The 20,708-nt window shown below is 48.9% G+C and overlaps 1 protein-coding gene across 1 annotated transcript; it reads left to right on the top strand.

The window, feature by feature from the left end:
* Positions 1-5,583: 5,583 nt before the first annotated feature.
* KLF11 (KLF transcription factor 11) lies at positions 5,584-20,097 on the top strand. The gene is made up of 4 exons (XM_036381235.2): positions 5,584-5,695; positions 8,043-8,297; positions 14,289-15,282; positions 17,216-20,097. The coding sequence occupies exons 1-4, from the start codon at positions 5,654-5,656 to the stop codon at positions 17,524-17,526; spliced, it is 1,602 nt and encodes a 533-aa protein (XP_036237128.1). The 5' UTR covers positions 5,584-5,653; the 3' UTR covers positions 17,527-20,097.
* The last annotated feature ends 611 nt before the right edge of the window (positions 20,098-20,708 follow it).

Raw genomic sequence — 20,708 nt, 5'->3', positions numbered from 1 at the left:
GGAACAACGTCCAGTGGTCCAGAAGTCAGTCTCTGGTCACACAGGATGTCCTCCAGCACCTGAGGGCTGCTTGAAAACACTGCAAGACGACTCAGGATGAAACAGCATGTTTTTGCATATAGGCTTGATGCCTGCCCCCAGCAAGTCCTGAGATGACCAAAAGAGGGGAACATCCATCAGCACTGCTAATGCTTTAATATACTGTGTGTCAGAAAATATGTGTAGGCTTAGCTAACAGTAATGCTGAGGTCAAGGGAACAGTGAAAACAATGAAGTCATCATCTTAAGCAATAAGAACAATTAAATAAATAAATAAATAAATTAAAATATAAAATTAAAATTTTAATTTTTGCTGGTTTTTGAATCTATCTCCTGGTGGCTCTAAAATAAGATCAGGGCACAAATAGCAGCAGCAGTAGAAAACCCAGATGGTGTACTCAAGCAAGCAGATGGTGCACTAGTATGTCACACTTATCACTGTCACTTACTTTTTTATTTCTATTACCGTGGACCTGTGGACAGTCCACACCTGTAATCAGTATTTGTGGATTGGATTCTTTTAGTTCAGTAAACACTATGTTTCACATACTCATAACAAATCTGTTTGAGAGGTGATTTCTCCCTGCAGTACTGCCAGGGCTCACAAAGTCTTTGATGCAGTTAATATTTTTTTTGTGAAGAAACATATTTTTGGGAGTGAAGAAGAAAAAAAAAAGGCAGCGTGTGTTTACTCTATCGGCACACTGGGTCTAAAATAGAGCAGGAAACAGTTTTTGTGGCTCTTCTCTTAAAGCCTTTCCTTTTGTTGTAACCTGGCTATGTTTCCTTACGCTGTGCTGGCTGTGTCCCCACTCCTTGGATGCTTACCCATGCACCAGAAGCTCAATCTGCTTCTGAAAGCGAACACCAAAGATGCAGGCGAGGAAGAATTTGACTTTTGACTCAGAGCTGCTGGGGCCAGCCCGTGAGGGCCGTGGTTTTGTCCTGGCTTTGGGCGCAGGCTGCTGTCTGTCCCGGGCTGTCCCTGCTGGCAGACACGTAGGCGGACAGCGGCGTTCGCTGCGCCATGCGATACCCGGCACAAACGAGATGTCCCCTCGGGCAGCTGGCCACACGCAGCGGGACAGAGCGGGGGACAGCACGTCTGCCCTGCCCTTGCCTCCGAGTCCCTGCCCCGCACTGCCCTCGGCTCCGCCGGGAGCGTGTCCCTGTCCCCGCAGCGTGTCCCTGTCCCTGCAGCGTGTCCCTGTCCCCGCAGCGTGTCCCTGTCCCTGTCCCCGCAGCTTGTCCCTGTCCCTGTCCCCGCAGCCCGAGCCTGGCGGGACCCGCTGGCTCCACAGCAAAGAGGCAACTCCCCAAAACGTCCCTCAAACACACTCGGTGTCAGCCAGACCAGGCTTTGTAAAAGCCCGTGGATTTATCATCACTTTTACATTCTGAAATTATTCTACCACGAAATATTTCTTGTCTGCCTGCTTTCTTTTATTCTCTTTTTCTTCCCATCTCTATTCTTCATAGTTATCCCTTTTATCCCTTTCCCCCACTATTTCTCAGAGATACCTTGTATATAACTCTGACTATAAATACCTTTTGTATCTCTGCTGTTCCCCTGGTGAATCCCTCTGGTCCTTGTCCTGCTCCTGCCCTTGGCCAGGGGCTGCTGCAGTTTCCATCAGCTGGTGACAGACACCACCTGACAGAGCTCCCCTCTGGTGGGGCATTTCTCCTCTGCCTGCTGCTGCCTGCCCAGCAAGTGTGGTTTGGGACAATCTGGGGCTGTGGCAGCTCTGACTGCTCTGTCCTTCACAACAGAGCAGGGAGAGGGGACAGAGATGCATCCTCACACGTCTCACCACATGCATCCTATCACAGTCTTTCACTTCCTCCCATGTATCTTCTCATGGCCCCTGCACAGGAGCTCTGATTGTAGTTATCTATATTTATTTAGACAGATATCTATATTTATTTAGCCATTTGCTAGGCTCTGTGTGTTTGCTACAGTAGCCTGCTGCTGTATGCAGCCAGCTCAGATGCTGCTGCCAAAATGCAGTAACTGTAGAGCTGCACCCCAGACAACGGCTTTGGTCTATTTTTAACTACTGGTAAATATTAGGAAAACTGTCTGAGCCCATAATATTCTCCATTCAGTCTCTTTTGAATGGTTTATGGCATAATTAGCTACAAAAAGGGAACGGGGGAGAGCTGCCTGCATGACCTTTTGTTGTTCTCCATCTCCAGTATTAATTATTTTCCCTGCTACTCACACAGGATGTTTGATTCTTTCTTGTCATCCCAGCCAAAAGGATAAGATAACCAGAGCAGAGCCTTCTCAACCCTGCGCTGCAGCCACTTACATCTGCTCCTTCCTACCTTGGAACAAAGGCATTGTGTATCTCCAACAAAGACAGCTTTTCTCTGAAGTGTTTGCCAGGGATCTGAGTTAAACAGCCCTTTATAAAACCACACAGTCCTCGGAGAGCCCCATCCAGAGAACACCACAGCAGCAGCAGCAGCAGCGCTGCAGGGAGGGGGGCTGGTGCAGGATGGCCCTGCTGGGAGGGACACCACCTTGCCACAGCCAGGCAGGGACTGTCACCTTGCCACAGCCAGGCATCCCACAGTCACTGACGTGGGGAGGCTGCTCTGAGCTCTTTGGAATGGAGTACTGAGGATACCTGGGCTTTGTTCCAGGTTACCACCTGCAAGGAGGGAAACTGCAGCCAGCATGGATCATCCCAAGGATCTCACTTGTGTGTTGCTTGGAAGCTGTGCTGCTAGGTGAAACCCACGGCGAAATCAGTGGGTGTAGGCACAAGTATAAAGAAGCAGGATAATGTTAACTGCTTTATTATTCACCTTGATGCAGCCTTGGGAAAGGAAAGAAAGCAGGGAGAAGTAGGAGTCATGAGAGAGGGAGAAGCTCTAAAGCTGCCAGGGCTGGGGACTCAGGCTCTGTGGGGTTCAGACTCCTGATATTTGACATGAGGATGAAGGTGCTCCTTCCTCACCTAACACTGCCTCAGCTGGCAGCAGCAGAGAAAGGCAAACTAGATGACCTTGGTAAGAGTTCCACAGATTTATTTTAAAATCTTGAGTTGCCATTTTTAGCTCAGCAAGGAGAACATAATCAAGCACATTTTCCCTGTAGCACAAGTTGGAGCACAGACCTGTAACATCACTTCTTTCAACTGGTCTTGCATCCACGAGCTGCAGCGAGGACTCCTGGGGAACCTGGAACAGGTAGGCAGAGTCTGTGGTGTGTGACATGGGAAACACCCTGTTGGGAGTCAGGAGAAATGATTCCACTCTGCTTCCCTGTGACTGCTTCTTCCCTGGTGAGGTGCTGTGCTGCCTTCAGATGCTCTGACTCAATTAAAAGTCTCTGCTGGCAATGACTAAGGCTGTGCGAGTGAGTGCTTAGAGCAGGAGCTGCATGTGTTACAACAAGCAGCAAGGAGAAAAACACAAGCCATTCCCAACAACAGCAGAACTGGAAAACATGCAAAATAGAACAGTATTTTCCTAATTTTACAATTCCCTAAAGGTTATTCTTGAAAAGGATCCATGCAATTGAGAGGCACTAACCCCGTGTCCCCACTGTGCCACCTCAACTGTGCTTTTTAGTCACTGACAGCATTTTCACAAACTTTTTCCATTCTCTGTCACACAACCAATTCCCTCCTGTGAGTGAACAAAACTCTCCAGTGTTAGAACTTGATTTGCAGTTTGAATTATCAGCATTTTCCTTCCCATCCCACAGCAGAGGCCAGGGCTCCAGCACAGCAAGTCTCATGCAAATACAGAGAGAAAGCTGCTGGAAACCCATGCACAGAGAGCTGGCCAGGGAGATCCCTTTCACTTCTTATTTGGTGAGCTGGGATGGGCCAGTGCTGGGAAAACTGAAATGTGCAGCAATGGAGAGCAGGGATGAGCACAGTGCAGTGAAGCTTTAGAAACTGCATGGACAGCAGGGAAGGATGGGAATTTGGAGCAGCTGTAATGGAACAAATAAACCCCAGTGGCAAAATGAAGCTGACAGCAGAAGGTGCCCAGAGGTTCAATATGATTATCAGTGTGGACACTTGAGGATGTAACATCTTGAGAAACCAGGGAAGGAACAAATAGAGATAATACAGCAGGATAAAATGCTTTTTGCTGTCCTCATTCTGTGTCAAGGAGGCATAAGGGAAGGGGCAGGGTGGGCTGGGATAGTGCTGGCAAAGCCAGCAGCCATCGGAGGCCTGCAGGACCCACATCTGTCCTGTCCCTGAGATGAGACCCAGGTATGACCCTCCCTGGGGACCCAGGTCTGACCCTCCATAGGGACCCAGGTCTGACCCTCCCTGGGGACCCGGGTCTGACGCTCCCTGGGGACCCAGGTCTGACCCTCCATAGGGACCCAGGTCTGACCCTCCCTGGGGACCCAGGTCTGACCCCTCCATAGGGACCCAGGTCTGACCCTCCCTGGGGACCCAGGTATGACCCTCCCTGGGGACCCGGGTCTGACACTCCCTGGGGACCCAGGTCTGACCCTCCATAGGGACCCAGGTCTTTCCTGTGCCATGGCAGGCTATGAGATGCAGAGCTGCCCCAGCTGTGCTCGGTGCCACCACTGCCAGCACTTGGTGCTGCTCAGTACAACCACAAATCCTGCTGGGAATCACAGGGCCAACACACTTCAGCTGCCACTGGAAAATGAAAACAAGGGCTGGGGACAGGAAAAACTGAAGAACGCACATTTTTTAATAGAATATATGTTGTGACTTGAAGGCTTTTAAGAGCTACATCCTGGGCTGGCCCAGCGAGGCCTTCGAGGCATCCACCTTGGGATCACCAACGGATCCAATGATCCATAACACTGACCCTTCACAGATTTTGGGAGGGAGTTTAGGGCTCTTTGTGATCCCAAATCTTTCATCCGGCAAAGCAGTGCCGTGGCCGGGCAGGCACCCGACCCCTTCCCTGTCGTACGTGGCAGGCAGGACCTCGACGGCAAAACTGGCAGCGGGTGGTGGGAAGCTGCGGGAGCAGGGCCGCTGTTGCCAGACGGGGAAGCTGCGGGAGCAGGGGCGCTGTTGCCAGACGGGGAAGCTGGCGGTGGTTGGCGGGAAGCCGGCGGTGGTTGGCGGGAACCCGCGGCACCGGCGGTGCTCCCGCGCACGCACGCGGGCGGCGGTTGGCGGGAGCGCTCGTGCCGCGCCGCACGCACCGCTGGAGGGGCGGGGCCCAGCGGCGGCTCCGCCCCCCCCGCGCGGGCATTCCCGGCCGCCGCCCGCCCCCGACCTTTCCCCCAGTTTCCAGCGCGCGCTCCCCCGCCCCTGCCGGCCCCGCCTCCGCCCCGCCTTCCCGCCGGCCGTGCCCACGCGCCGCCCTTCCCGCCGGCACGCCGCGATCACGCCGCCCGCCGCCGCTCATTGGCCGGGCGCGGGCGGCGACGGGCGCTGATTGGCCGGGGCCGTCCCCCCCGCGCTGTTTGGCGCAGGCCGCGCTCGGAGCGCTCCCCCAGCGCACGGCCGCGCCGCTCCCGGCGGGCGGGGCCGGGAGGAGGCGGCGCTGCCGGGTGCCGCTCCCGCCGCTGTGTGCGCGCCGCTGCTCCCGCCGCTGCTGCTGCCCGGGAGCACCGCTGCCAACGCCTGCCCGCCCGAGCCGCGCCATGCACGGCTCGCCCTGCTCGGACATGGGAGATGCGCCCGCGGTGAGCACCGGGCGCGCGGAGGGAGGGAGGGAGGGAGGGAAGCGGGGGCGGTGGGGATGGCCAGCGCCAGTGCAGCCCGGGCACGTGCTCGGTGGCGGGCACAGTGCGGGGACCGTCCCCGCCTCGGCCGGGACCGCTACTCACCCGGCGGGGAGCGGCTTGGTTGGGCAGCGGGCGCAGGGCGGCTGTGCCAGGGCAGAGCCCTCAGGAGGGGGTGTTGCTCCGGTCACCTGCAGGGAAGGGGGGCGGCCCTCCCTCAGCCACCGTGCGGGGGCGGCGGCAGGGTGGGAGCTGCCCTCCGCCCCCTTCTCCTCCTCCTCCTCCTTCCTTTCGCGCCATTCTCCCTTCGGTGGCACCGCCCGGCTGCGGGCAGCCGCCGTGGGGCGGGGAGCGGGTGGGGGCCCCTGCGGGCGGCGGGAGGCGCTGCCTGCGCTGGGACCCGCGCTGCCCCCGCGGCACCGCCCGCCCGCTGCCCTGCAGCCCGCGCTGCCCGCAGGATGGGTCCTGCCCGGGAGCGACCCGCGCTGCCCTGCATCTCCCTGCCCGCCCACCATGCTCCCTGACCGTGCCCCATCCTTCCCGCCGGCGACCCGCCCTGCCCGTGCCCATCCTGCCCGCGCTCCCGCCCATCCCTGCCGGTGCCCATCCTGCCGGCATCCCGCACGTCGTTCCCGGCGGGGTGATGTGAGGACAGGCGCCCGGCGCGCTTGCCCATTTCCCTGGCAGCAGCCGGCGAGCCCGCGCTGCAGCGCTCGTCTGCAGAAAGAGCTTTTTTTGTGAGGGTGTTTTTTTGGATTTCGGGGTGTTTTTTGAGGAAGCGAGGCACATTTTTTTTAATGTTTCTTTAGGGAAAGCTGCTGTCCTGAAACGTAGGGTTGGAGAATAGCTGTGAGCTTGGCTGCTTGCAGGCGCGCTTGGAGGAGCACTGGCAGACTGTCTGCTCGGTGCAGAGCCTCGCCTGGCGTGGCCCCGTGTGACAGGCGATTGAGGTTCAGGCTTGCAGGCACACATCGTGTTTTCCTCTCACTGTTTTTCAGTGGAAATTCTTAGAAGTCTCTCTCCAACGTGTTAATTGCTTTTAACCCTTCCAGCCCCCAAATCATGACATCTCCATGCCTGGTACCTCATGTTGTAGGTGAAAGTCCTCTGTGAGTGCAGTACCAATATTTTTGATCCATTTTGCTTAGCATATTTGCTTGCACATCCCTAGAGTGTAAACACAGCTTTCCATCTTTGTGACACTGTTGAATAAGGGTCATTCCGCCTTACTTAACTCAGTAACAAAACCCATTAACTTAGTGTACATGCCTTAGTGTCCCATGTCCTTCTAGGGCTTGAGGCCATGCTCATGGTGTGGTGTTGCCTTTAGAGTTAAAACCTTTTTCCTGCAGTACATAAACACTCTGTGTAACAGCAGTGGGCTCAAGAGGCTTGGTCCACACTTCTGAATCTCAGCCTTCAGGTTAGTTGGTGTTTCTAAAGACTGGAGGAACCTGGATGCCTAGTTGAGACTGAGCTGGCATGTGAGTAATAACCCATCAGGCTAGCATAGCTTTTGGAGCCACTGCCAAGCACTGTGAGAGCTTTGTGAAGTTTGGATATCCTTGTGCAGAGAAGTCAAGTGTTTTGCATGTGTACACATGCACACAAAAATATTCTGTGATGCTTGCAAATGGAAACAAGTCAATGTGATTACATTTGTCTTTGTTTTACTCAGAGTGTGTTTTAGATACCTAGCACCTATGTAGCATCAGGCCTTTCTGAAGTACAATGCAAACAGTTCTACTGTACTTAGAAAACTATTTTCCTTCCATCTTTTCCCCATCCTGGCTTCCCTGTTAAAAATAAGATTAAAAATCTTTTGTGATGTGCAGTACTCCAAGTCAATGATCATACCTTAAAAGCATCTTACTGGCAGCTGAAATTTATTTTCTAAATGTTTCCAGAATGAGATTAGTGCTGAATAGTCTTTTGGATTCAGGAAACAGCCTTCTCTAAACAAGGTTCAAAGTCAGGATTTTCCTCTTTTATGCTTGTATGGAAGCATGGGATGTGTTTGTTCAGAGCAGTGTCATCCAGGAAAGTAAGCTTGTAAATGTGAGCCACACACATATGTGTTCTTTTCCTGGAAAATCACATGTCTTCCTTTTTTTTTTTTTTTTTTTTAAGAGAAGGGAATGTGGAGACGAGCTGCTCGGGGAGAGTGAGAGATGAGCCAGTTGGTAAAAGTCTTGCCACGGGCATGGGATCTGTTTCAGTTGACCTTCATTGTGAACAGACAGCGTGTGGGTGGTGTCAGTTTTGTCCTCTGACTTGTGCTAACAGCCAGTAATCCGATTGCACTCAGGTTGACATTGTGGACATCTACGAGTCCATCCGGGAGCGGCAGCGCCATGACAGCGAGAGGTCCACCTGCAGCACCTTGGAGCAGAACGACATCGAAGCTGTTGAAGCCCTTGTTTGTATGAGCTCCTGGGGGCAAAGATCACAGAAAGGTGACACATTAAAGATAAGGCCCCTCACGCCCTTCTCGGATTCTGGGGATTTCACAATGCACGCCGAGGCTCCGGCTGAGTTACCAAAGGACTGTCTATCGACACTGGTAAGAAAAGCATGAACACCAAGCAAATATGCCCAACATGTGGGTGTCACATCCCTGCAATGCTTTAAATTGGCTGGAAAAGACAGGTTTGCTCGGGTGTCCCTTTGCCGCAGCCTGTGCTGTGCACAGAGCAGTGAGGTGGGCATGTTGAATTTGTGGTTTTTTGCTGTCTCTGGTTTAGCAAATGTAGAGGCTTTTGTTAAATTTAGGTGTGAAAGCCCTTGCTGACAGATTATTGGATTTGACAGGGATGTTGAGATGGCTGTTGTAGGTTCCTTGGAGCACTTTGAGTAGGAATGGCAGAGTGAGCCTTGGTGATTTGGCATCAACATTTCTGCAGGCACTGTATGAAAAAAGGCCCTTGATGATGTTATGCTTCACTGGTCATTGTAAGAGAAAGTACACGTTGCCATTATGAAATAGGCAATTTAATTAGTTTCTGTACGATGTGTTTGTACATGTAGTCTGTTATTTCTCCAGACACTGGTCCACTCCAGCTGACTAATGTTGGTTGAATCCAAATTTTTTTCTTTTGTTTCAATTTATGTTGCAACAAAAGTAGTTATTAAAAAAAGGCTTGGTGCCATTAGGGTTTTAGATGGTTAAGGCCCATTTCAACCAGTAGGCTTCTAGTATGCAGTTGCCAGGTAAAAGGGGAATAGTAGAGGAAAGAGGCTGAGATAAGAGCAGCCTGACAAGCAGCTGCCATAATATCTCCTGCTGTTCAGTGCTGACACTGTCTCTTGGGCAGCACAGGAGATACCCTTCAGTGGGAAAGGAGGAAGAAGAGGTGATGGAGGAAGACAGCATAGAGAGAAATGGATGAATAAGAAGGGACAGAGCAGTTTCATTTGCCTTTATATAAAAGGTAGCCATGAAACAATGAGGTAATCGTTGAGAAAAGATCTAGGACTTGCTAGGAGCTTGAAATAGAAAAGTGGAGTATTGCTATCTATTGTTGGTCTCTTTATTCTGCTCATAGCCTCTTACAGCTGTGCCCATTGCTGAGAAGGAAGCAATGAAAGACTTTTTTGTGGTGCAGTGAGTGTACTTGCAGTGTTTTATGCAGGTTTACAGCTGCCTCATTGCCTTCCTTTTATTAATACACTTCTGAGCTTAATCAGAATGGCCATGAGATAAGGCAATGTAGTGTCCTGGTGTTGGCTAGGATAGAGTTAATTTTCTTCCTAGTAGCTGGCACAGTGCTGTGTTTATGATCTAGAATAGAATAGTGCTGGTAACATACTGATGTTCCAGTTGTTGCTGAGCAGTGCTTACCCCACCTAGGTCAAGGACTTTTCAGATTCCCACCAGTGAGGAGGTGCACAGGAAGCTGGGAAGTAGCGTGGCCAGGACAGGTGATCCAAACTGGCCAGGAGGATATTCCATACCATAGAGTGTCATGGCCAGCGTAAAAACTGGGATGACCAGTGATGTTGGGAAGGACCTGGGCATTGGTCAGTGGATGGTGAGCAATTGTACTGTGCACCACTTGTTTCTCCTGGGTTTTATTGCTCTCTCTCTTTGGTACCTCCCTGTAATAATAATTACAATTGTTGTTATTATATTTTAGTTTATTCCAATTATTAACTTGTTTTTGTGTCAACACATGAGTTTTAGCTTTCTGATTCTCCTCTATGACAGATCTGACCAGACTGTGCTGAAACAAATTTGTTATCAGGATTCATCTTATGAGTTTATTAGTTGTTGATCACAGTGTTGAATTATTTGCTATCAGGGTTGTTGTGTTATGTAACAATTTACTTCTTGTGTATTTTCCCCCTCGTGTTATGGTATCATCTCTGGGGGCTGGGCTAAGGTTATCATTTTGTTGTACTTTGTAACACTGGATTATGTGACAGCACAGAACTGCTGCCCTTGAAACTAACATGGTTTTCATACTCTCAGCTCCTCTGTCATCACCCCTGTACTTGGGGAACCATCTATTAGAAACTGCCAATAGTGACACTGTTTGCCTTTTTGCCTTGGAGAGCCAACCATTGCAGAAGACACGCACAATCTTCCCCTTCTTCTCCAGGCATGGGAATTTTGGAAATTTTGAATATCCTTGGGATGCTGAAACCATGGTCTTTGAACGACCAGGAGCTGGGAATGTGGTTCAGGTCTTGTTTAGGGTTAAGCAACTGTTTGTGGCTGCTCAGACCCTGGCATCACACATGCAGTGTGACCACTCAGACCCCAGCAGGGGATGATGCAGCTGAGCCAGAGGATGAGCTTGTGCCATTGTCAGTTTCCTTGTACACAAGAAGAAATGGACACCAAAGTCAGCTCATTTAGTGAAGGAGGATGAAGCAGGGCCATCACAAAAACTGGATGGAGGAAGAGACAGAACAAGAGGTAACCACTCAGTCCCTGTCCCTGAGGGGTGTGAAGAGGTTTTAGCTGCTGTCCAGGTGTGCACATTATCACCTGGCTGCTCCAGTGGGGCTAGTAGCTGGAATTAGGAGATAGGGAAGCCAAGCAGTTGGGATGACTTCCTAGGAAAGAGACCATTGACAAGGTGATTGGAAAAATGTCACAAGTCTTCAGCCTGTGGAGGCAACTCGCTCAAGTGTGAAGGAAAGGTACCTGAGGGAATTAGCTGTACCAGAGGGGTTTTTTATGACATGAGCAAGGCACAGTCACCCACAGATCCAGATGAAGTCAGTGTGCCCAACCCACATGGCAAAACTTTGAACCATTTGCCATGGACTGATCCAGTTCCAGAACACTTGTGAGCAATACAGCAGCAGAAGTTTTTGAGAAGGGGAAGAAAATAGTCCAGATCTCTCTGAAAGCTGCCATAAAACAAAGTCAGCTCCAGGAGCCTGCATAGCAGATCCAGTTTTTAGGAATAAAATAGCAAGGTGGATGTCATCAGATCCCAATGGATTTGATTAACAAAATAGCAGATACACTTCTACCAACTAGTAAGAAAAACACAAGCTTAGGCATTCTGGGTTTTTGGAGAATGCACATTCCAAATTACAGTCTGATTGTCAGCCTTCTCTGTCAAGTGACCCGGAAGAAGAGTGATTTCAAATGGGGCCCTGAACAACAACAAGCCTTTGAACAACTTAAACAGGAGATAATTCATGCAGAAAATTAACTCTGCCCCAACCCTTGGGCCAGTCCAGGCAGGACAAGATACAAAAATTGTGCTCTAGACCACAGCCAAAGAAAATGGTCCTACCTGGAACCTCTGGTAGAAAGCACAGGGGAGAATTGGTCAGCCTCTAGGATTTTGGAGTCAGGGGTACTGAGGATCTGCAGCCCACTGTATTCCAGCTGTAAAACAGATACTGGCAGCTTACAAAGAGGTTCCAGCTGCTTTGGAAGTGATTGGTACTGAGCACAGCTCCCCCTGGCATCCTGATTCCAGGGCTGGATGTGCAAAGGACGAGTCTCCTACACATCACATAGGCTGATGCTGTGTGGAATCAGTGGGTCTTGCTGGTCACACTGGGTGCTCAAATAGGAAACCTCAGTCATTGTGATTACTTCCAAGACTCCTGGGATTGGTGAGAGGGCAGACTCCTGGATGCCACCTGTTGAGGCGATGACATGTGCTGAAGAGACTCTATTGTGTAATAAGTTACCCAAAAATGAGAAACAATATGCCCTGTTTGATTCCTGCTGTGTTGTAGGATAGCATTGAAGATGGAAAGTGGCTGTATGGTGTATTCTACAAAAAATTACAGAAACTGCTGAAGGAGAAGGTGAATTGAGTTACTTTGCAGAGGTGAACATTGGCTTTAGACACTGCTGAACAGGAAGAACAGCCAATGCTTTATCTCTGTACTGATTCACGGGTGGTGGCAAATGCCCTGTGGTGGTGGTTGCAGTGATGGAAGCAGAGCAGAAGTAAACCCATCTGGGCTGCTGCCTTGTGGCAAGATACTGCTGCCTGGGTGGAGACCCTGCTTGTGAGGGTACATCGGTGGATGCTCATGTACCCAAGACTTGGGCCACCAAGGAACATCAAAACAACCAATGGGTGGATCAGGCAGTTCTAAGATTGAAGTGGCCCAGGTGGATCTGGATTGGCAGGATTCACCAGAGTGAATTATTTATTGCTTGGTGAGCCCATGACATCTGAGGCCATCAAGGAGGAAATGCAACGTGTAGATGAGGTGATGATCAAGGGTGGACTTGACCATGGACACTCTTGTAGGGCTATCCATAGTTGTGAAACATACACTTCAGTTATTTAAGATGAGCAGTTAAAGCCTCTTTGGTGTGGAGGACAATGGCTGAAATATAAATATGGGGACACTTGGCAAATGGACTCTATCAGACTCCCACAAACCCACCCAGGCAAGCACCATGTGCTTATGATGGTGGAAGCAACCACTGGATAACTGGAACCATATTCTGTGCCCCATGCCACTGCCTGGAACACTGTCCTGAGCCTTGGAAAGCAAGTCTTATGGCAACAGGGCACCCCAGAAAGAATTGAGCCAGACAAGGGGCCTCATTTCCAAAACAACCTCACAGACACCTGGGTTGAAGAGCGTGGCATTGTGTGGGTTTATCACATACCCTATCATGTGCCAGTCTCCAGGAAAATTGAATGATAGAAGAGACTGTTACTGAGAGCAAGGGGTGGTGGGACCTTCAAACAATGGGATACACATTTAGCAAAGGCTACCTGAGCAGTCAGCACTAGAGGATCTGCCAGCTGTGCTCAAGCAAAAACTTCTGCACAGTGTAGAAGAGGATAAAATCCCTGTAGTGCACACAAAAAAGCTTCTGGGGAAAACAATCCGAGTTATTCCTGCACCAGGCAATGACAGCTTCAACCATGGGATTGCTGTTCTGAAGGACCTGGCTGCACTTGGTGGGTAATGTGGGAGGATAGGGGAGTCCAAAGTTTTGTTCCAGGGGATCTGGTTCTGTGTGAGAACAGCCAGTGATTTGGACTGTATGATGCTAATTGCTGTATAACACTCATGTCACCACTGCTGAGCTGGCTACACGCAACATTGGGGGTATTACAGTAGGAATCATCCAGATTAATGAAAAACAAACTTTGATGAAACTGGACAAACAGTGATGGAATGAGAAATAACTTCAGTAGGCAGCAGTCCAGCATAGCATACCATCTTTCCTGCCCTGAATTGGAGCCCAAAGCAATGCATGAATGAGCTCAGCAGATGTTTTAGAGGGATGGCCCACAGACTAAGGGAATGATACCTGTATCAAAAGTCAAGAAAAATAATGGTGGTTAATTGGGATGTATTGAAAAGTGTGGGCATGATGTAAATGGCATAGAATATGGGGTAGATATTGTCCTGTTTTCAGCTGGGATAGAGTTAGTGTTCATCCTAGTAGCTAGCAGAGTACTGTGTTTGGGATTTAAGGTGAGAATAATGTTAATAACACACTGATGTTTTACAGTAAGCACAGTTCAGCAGCACTTAAACCAAGGACTTCTCAGTGTCTCCTGCTCTGCCAGTGAGGATGAGAAGCCTTGTGAGAGAGCATGGGTAGAACACTACTGACCAATCTGGCCACAGGGATATTCCATACCATAGAGCATTGTGTTCAATGTATAAACTGGGGGGAGTTGGCCAGAAGGGGCCAGTCACTGCTTGGGATCAGGCCAGGTGGATGGTGAGCAGTTGTACTGTGCATCATTTGTTTCTCTTGAGCTTTATTTCTCTCTGTCTTTTTATCTGCATTTTTAATATTTTTATTATTGTATTTTCCTGTATTTGAATTATTAATTTGTTCTCATCTCAACCCGTATGTTTTACCTTTTTCTAATTCTCCTTCCCATTCATCTGGGGATGGAGAATGAGTGAGCTTCATGGGTGTTGGTTACCATCTGGGATTAAACCACAGCAGTATACTTTTTTCAGTTTGTCCTAAGAGGCACATTCTGAGATGCTGGGAGAGGGTGTGTAATTTTATTTTTCAGAGTAAAAATAGGGGAAAACTGTGCTGTGGAATTACACTGATGCACACTGGTGTGGATTTTTTTTGCAGTGCATGACCCCTCCGCACAGCCCTGACTTCGTTGAGATGTCGGCAGCCACGCTCCTGTCCTCACAGGTGACTTACTCCAAACCAAGGACTGTCATGGCAAACACAGCTGCCTGCTCAGTCACGTCAGCCACCGGTGCCTCTCCCACACCCAAGCCATCTGTTCCCAGCGTGGGGCCACCGTGCAGGCAGAAGCCAGTGATCTCTGAATTCCCTGCTCCTCAGCCCTGCAGGGCCATGGCAACAAGTGTCATACGGCACACAGGTGATAGTTCTGCTTACCATCACATTCCTGCTGTGCAAGAGCAAACCAAGGTAACTTCAGGCTACAGCGCTTCCAGAGACTGGTGTGGAGCAGATGACCCAAAACATTCCAGACTGCCACAGGACACGTGGGCTGCGGATGATTTGATCAACAAAACCTCTCCGGCACATCAGCCTTATGCACATGACTCCAGTGATATTGTGACCAATAAAGGGCAGCTACCAGTCCGGCCTGTTTCGCCACAAACCCACTTACCAAAGAATTGTGAGAATGACTTGCAAAAAAGAGCTACCCCAGTGACACCTGCCCCCGTCTCAAGCCCCCAGGTTCTCTGTCAAATGATCCCTTTAAATGGACAAAGCAGCATGATTAATGCCTATGTCAAGCCTTCAGCTCCAGCACTCTCAACTCCCATGAAGCCCATCTTGCCCCAGACAGCCCCGCTCCCCCAGCCTGTACTCATGGGCCCCTCTGTGCCTCAGGGGACTGTCATGTTGGTTCTGCCACAGCCCGCTGTCACGCAGGCACCGCCGTGCCCGCAGGCCCTGGTGACTGTGGGCAGCACCAAGCTCCTGCCCCTCGCCCCTGCTCCCGTGTTCATCGCTTCTGGCCAGACCTGTGCCCCCCAGGTGGACTTCTCCAGGCGGAGGAATTACGTGTGTGACTTCCCCGGCTGCAAGAAAACCTATTTCAAGAGTTCCCACCTCAAAGCCCACCTGCGCACCCACACCGGTGCGTGCGAGGGGCTCTGCTCGTGTGGGGTGCTGAAATGCGGGCTCTTTGCAAGGAGGGGCTGGGAAAGGGAAGGAGCAGGTGATGGGGAAGCTTTTGCTCATCTCGGGGATGGAAGGAATGTTCATTCTCCATGGACAGGCAAAACAAGATGTACTTTGTTCTGAGACCTCAGCTGACCCTGTAGTGTTAGTTGAATTTCACAGGCTTTAGCTGGAGTGAAGCTTTGCTGTCTGTGTGCATGTGTTTAGATCTAAGTGGAATCCTGCCATCTGGACTAGATGGAAATGAGTTGTGCAAGTCCCTTGTTTTGGAGCTTGGGGAGGTCTGGTGTAGGCATAACACAGTACAGGTAGTTGGTCTTAATTGTTACATGAGTAAAAGAAAAGAGAAAAAACTGGGTTTTTTTTTGTTCCCCCAGAGTTTTGTGTAGGATAAATGGGAATGCATTGAGATTCTGGGCTGCTGCGTCAGGAAGCAGAGCTCCTATGGGAATGTAACAGTTTATTCAGTTGCAAAAGGGGAATTTTAGTAGTAAATGAAAATTAATTGTAATTAATATGGAGTGATTTGCTCCATAAATTGGGTCAGTGGGGAAACAGTCTATATGTGTTTTACTTACTCTTTTTCTGCTTCCATGATCTTGTTAAATTAAAACTAACTTTGAGTTCTCAGGGATTATTTTTGATGTTGAAGGATAGACAGAACTATTCTATACTAATCTCCCACTATGCCTATTTTTGGTTTTCCTTGGCTTTTCTCCCCTGGCTGCTGTTACCCCACAGTCACTGGTTTATTGGGTGTCAGCTTGTGTGACAGGAGTTGCATTAGTTTGGCAGCTTTTCTTTACAGTTCCTTTGGGGAAAGAGCTTAACCTCTACATGAAGCTGATAATTCTTGTAAACCATAATTCAGAGGTAGAATGATGCTTCTGCTCCTGGCTTGAGAGGCTGCTGAATTAAACCGGTGGCTCCAGGATAAACAGACTATCAGCAAGTGCCTTGCTTTGTGCGCATGGCTGATCCATAGGGAGCCTGTGTGTGCCCCTGTATCGTGGTTAAGACATCAGTGGCAGGTGAAACACACTGACCCCTCACTAGCCAGTTCCCATTACAGGATCAGGAGGAGGAGCAGTTCAGCTTTCTTTTTCTGCCTTTTCTCTGCACACTGACTAGCTAGATCATAGCACATCCAGAAGACATAGACTTTACTCTCAATACCTGGAGTGAGAACACTCCTGTGGGGCTTCCTTCCTGTTTGAGCCCCTTCTCTTCTGCTCCAAAGTGTCCCCAAAATCTTGGGCCACATGGTGCATGTTTATCTGGAGCCCTGTGGGAGTTGCAGGCAGTAGTTGCAGTTGTGGTTGTTCAGGACAGGTGGGATGTTCAGCAGTGGCCCAGGATGAGCAGCAGCTGATGTGGGCAGCCTTGCTTCCATTCCTGGTCTCTGGGGGCTGGCAGGACAGGCTTTGCTTGGGAGTGCTTGCTGGTGTGTTTGTGTGCAGGACTGGATCACTGGAGCAGCAGGACCCTGAGGCTCCATTCCAGGCTTCCTGTTTGCCCACAGTATTTGTGGATGACATGCTGCAGCAAGAGAGATATGGATGCATGGGGATGGGGGCAGGGGCTTGCTTCTAGTTCAGTCAGCAGATAAGGCAGCTTTATGAATGCTCTATTTCTTTAAACTGGGATTTTTGACAACTGAAAAACCAGCCTTGATTAAAGAACACTAAAGAGAGATACAAGGAAATAAGTAGAAATGATAGCTATTATTTTTCTCTGGAACAGAACTTTAGCTTAATCTTACATTGACTACACAGATAAGCAGTTCTGTGAAATCACTGGTTTCTGCAAGGCAGATTTTAAGTTAGCCCTTTGATAAGACTGCAACACAGCTTCTCAAAAGTAACGAACGCTTCCTTTTTGTCCTGCAGGGGAAAAACCTTTCAGCTGCAACTGGGAGGGCTGTGACAAGAAGTTTGCCCGCTCGGATGAACTGTCGCGGCACCGCCGGACGCACACGGGCGAGAAGAAGTTCTCGTGCCCGGTGTGCGAGCGCCGCTTCATGCGCAGTGACCACCTGACCAAGCACACCCGCCGCCACATGGCCACCAAGAAGACCCCCAGCTGGCAGACAGAGCTTGGCAAACTCAGCAGGATTGCCACGGCAGAGAAACCCAAGAGCAGCAGCAGCAGTGCGCTGAGTATGCTCATCCCCGTGCCATCACCTGCCTGCCAGGGCTAGAGTGAAGAGGCACATTCTGCACACTGTCTGAGGATCAGGAAGAGCTCTGATGGCAGCAGCAGAATGGGCAATGGCTTTTATTTTCCTCGTGTTTGTGTGTACTTTAGTTTCCTGCAGCTTAGGTCCTCTGTTGATAGTGCTATGTGAGAAATCTATCATATTTCCTCATCCCTTCCCTGTTGGATTTTTTTTCAGTACTTGGGCAATTGCAATCACCAGCACTTCAGGAAAGTAGAACTCCTTGGAAATTATTTTGGCAATAGGTTAAAAAAAGTTGTAATGCTTGCTGTTAATATTTTGATGGACAGTAAAACAGGGTGGTTTTTAATTTTTATAGTACTATTTTCTATACCAAATATATTTTGTATTTGTTCATTTTGGTCTTGTTATGCAGGCAAATTACTTGCATTAGTAGGGCTGCGCTAGATGAGACCCAGAGTTTTGGAAACTCCATTTCAGTAAACCCAAACTATTGCATTCAGAGTGTTTTATAAACACTTACCATTTGATAACATACTGGTTGGTTTTCACACTTGCAAATCCTGATCCTGCCATGGGCTAGTGCTCTTACACCCTCCTTGTGCAGGTAGATTGAAGATCAAAGTGAGTCAGTAATTTTTAAAACAAACCAAACCAGAATGACATTATTTGAGAATACAAGTGCTGAAATCCTCAACATTTTAGGAATCCATACCCTTTGCAAGTAGAAGCCAATGTGGCTGTTGGTAGAAGCATTCTCTAGTCCACATTCCACTGAAGCAAAGTTTGGAGGAGCCAGACTGCTCTGATGGAGGTAGAAGCACAAACACTGTTTAGAAATGTTGACACTAAAAATTATGCTTTATTTTTGGTCCTACTAAACCAACATATCAAAATAAACTGAAAAATGCAAAAATGGCAAGATAGCCCATAAAAAATTAGTGGGTCTCTTTATATTTTTTTGAGTAGAGGAGAAATAAAAAAATTAAAGGGTTTTTTTGTATTGTGGATGCTTGTGCACCTTATAGTTCAAGGCTTTCTTTTACCTGTATCAATGCACCAGAGGAAATACTAATGTGTCTTGAGTTAAGAAATAGCCACCATGTCAACTTGATGATGCTCTTCATGTGGCCTTATACTTCTCCACAGTACTTTGTATAAAATCACCCTTTTCTATTAAACAATACACTCTCCCTGTTGAATGGATTTTCTTTTACACAAAGTGTAATGGTAGTTAAGAAATGGAACCAATGGCTGCAGGAGTGCTGTGTTGTAATATCATGGTGTGAGTAACAAAATGCCCGTAGCACAGTCAGACTGCTCCATTCCCAAGGGCAGGAGGAGTGTGTCTGTACTGTAGCAGAGCTGACAGTACAGCAAAGCACCAGCTGTTTTGCTGGGAGACAGCTTCCCCCCCTGAATGAAATATTTCTGGAGTGCTTATCCCTTCTGGACTCTTCTCCCTTCAGCCACTCCTGCACTGAAGCTTAGTTGAGTACTGAGGAGGATTGTTCTTCCTATATGCATCAACTGTCCATAACTAGGAATGCATTCCCTCTTTTACTGCTTTGTTCTGAAATCCTGGTCTTGCTTCCCAGGGTGGGCAAAGCATGGATCTCATCTATGGAAGTGCTGACTTGGCAGAGACCTGTTTCAGTTAAAGCAGATTATGTCATTATTTTTTACACTAAAATCTATAGTTATAATTAACAGTGGTAAGTTTTCAAACTGCACTAAATTGGAGTATTGTGCTAAGTGTACTAAGTTTTTGTGCCTGACCTTGTAAAGGCCCACACCCTGTTCACTGACACGTGCTGTAATCCTAGTGTACGTGCCAGTGGGTGTGTGTGGACCTTGCTTTGGACTCTCCAAAGGGCTCAGCTGGAACCTCTTTGCCTGGTGAAGTGGATCCTCGTGGTGTTGCTGTTCTCTGTTGCTACCTAGTTTTCCAAGTTTCTGTGGTGAACAAAGATGTTGCTGCTCTTACTTTTTTTTTTTTTCCTCAGAAATCTCTTAGAAGAAGAAGTCTGGCTTTTGGATGCTGTTTTTGCATGCTTTTAACCAGGGGAAGCATGTCCTGTCTCAGTTTAGTAGCCAGTTTAGCACTTCATTTTTTTACAGACTGATTATTTATGGTGCTCACCTGAGAAAGCAATTTGGAAACTCTTGTCATAATTATATAAATTGTCATGTTTTTTGCATTATGGGGTGGGGGGGGAACAGTGGACTTGGAGAATACAGACTTTTCAAAAGTGTGTCATGTATGTGTGTCACGATGTGGAAAAGCAGCTGCTCCCTCCTTGTTTGGGTGAGGCTGGCCTGCAGTTCCTGGCAGCCCGCTCTGGGATGTGTGGATCGTTCCCTGTGGATGTGCGTGAATAGCTGTGCCTGTGTCTGCTCTGCCTGTTCCTTCCTGCTGCTGTCTAAGGGTTATTTATGGATTAAGCATGACTGGCATAGCTGCTGTCTTTGCACTTTACTGCCTGAACTCTACTGTTCTGGCTTTTTATTTTGAGCCTATATTTTACGGAAATGGAACTGCATTTTTGTACGTGTTTTTAACTTTTATTAAATAAAATGTATGTAATGTGACTGGTTTTAAGTCATAAAAAAATCCTGGATTTTCAGGTTTCATAGGCGTCCATTCCAGAACTATGTCAATCCTTCAGGTTTAGGTTGTGTGTCTAGGCCAGTGGCAGACTTTGGGGCTTGCTAATTCACTTCCCTGTAAAGGCTGGATTTTTTTGATCCTGTTGTAAATTGATCAATGCTCACTTGTTTATGATTTTACACCACTCATCTCGTGGTTTTGGTAGAAGGTGCACACCCTCAGCAGGCCTTGGGGCTTCTCTCTGCTCTCTGGGACAAGAGTTCCCAGCTCCACACCACTTCCAGCCTGGCCTCCAGCATCTGGAAGGGATGTGCTGGGTGCCGCTCTGTTCGTGTCACAAGCTGTGCATGGAGTGAGTGCTGGAAATAAGGCAGAGACAAGAATTTAGCCCTGAAAGTGGCTGTGCTAGCCCCAATTCTTCCTGCTCTGGTGGGGACATGGCAGGCTGGGTGTTACCCCCCAGTCTCAGCTGGAAAGGAGGTGACCAGTGATGGTGACAGCAGCAGCAACTACCTACATTTTTATGCTGTTTCCCTCTGACCAGTTCCTGAACTGCAGAAATGTTTACTTCCAGCAGAAAGGGAGAAGGTGT

Source organism: Molothrus ater, chromosome 3 (genome assembly GCF_012460135.2).
Source record: "Molothrus ater isolate BHLD 08-10-18 breed brown headed cowbird chromosome 3, BPBGC_Mater_1.1, whole genome shotgun sequence".
Classification (NCBI taxonomy): domain Eukaryota; kingdom Metazoa; phylum Chordata; class Aves; order Passeriformes; family Icteridae; genus Molothrus; species Molothrus ater.
The sequence above is the reverse complement of the archived record's forward strand: the minus strand, read 5'-3'. Positions and strand labels throughout refer to the sequence as shown.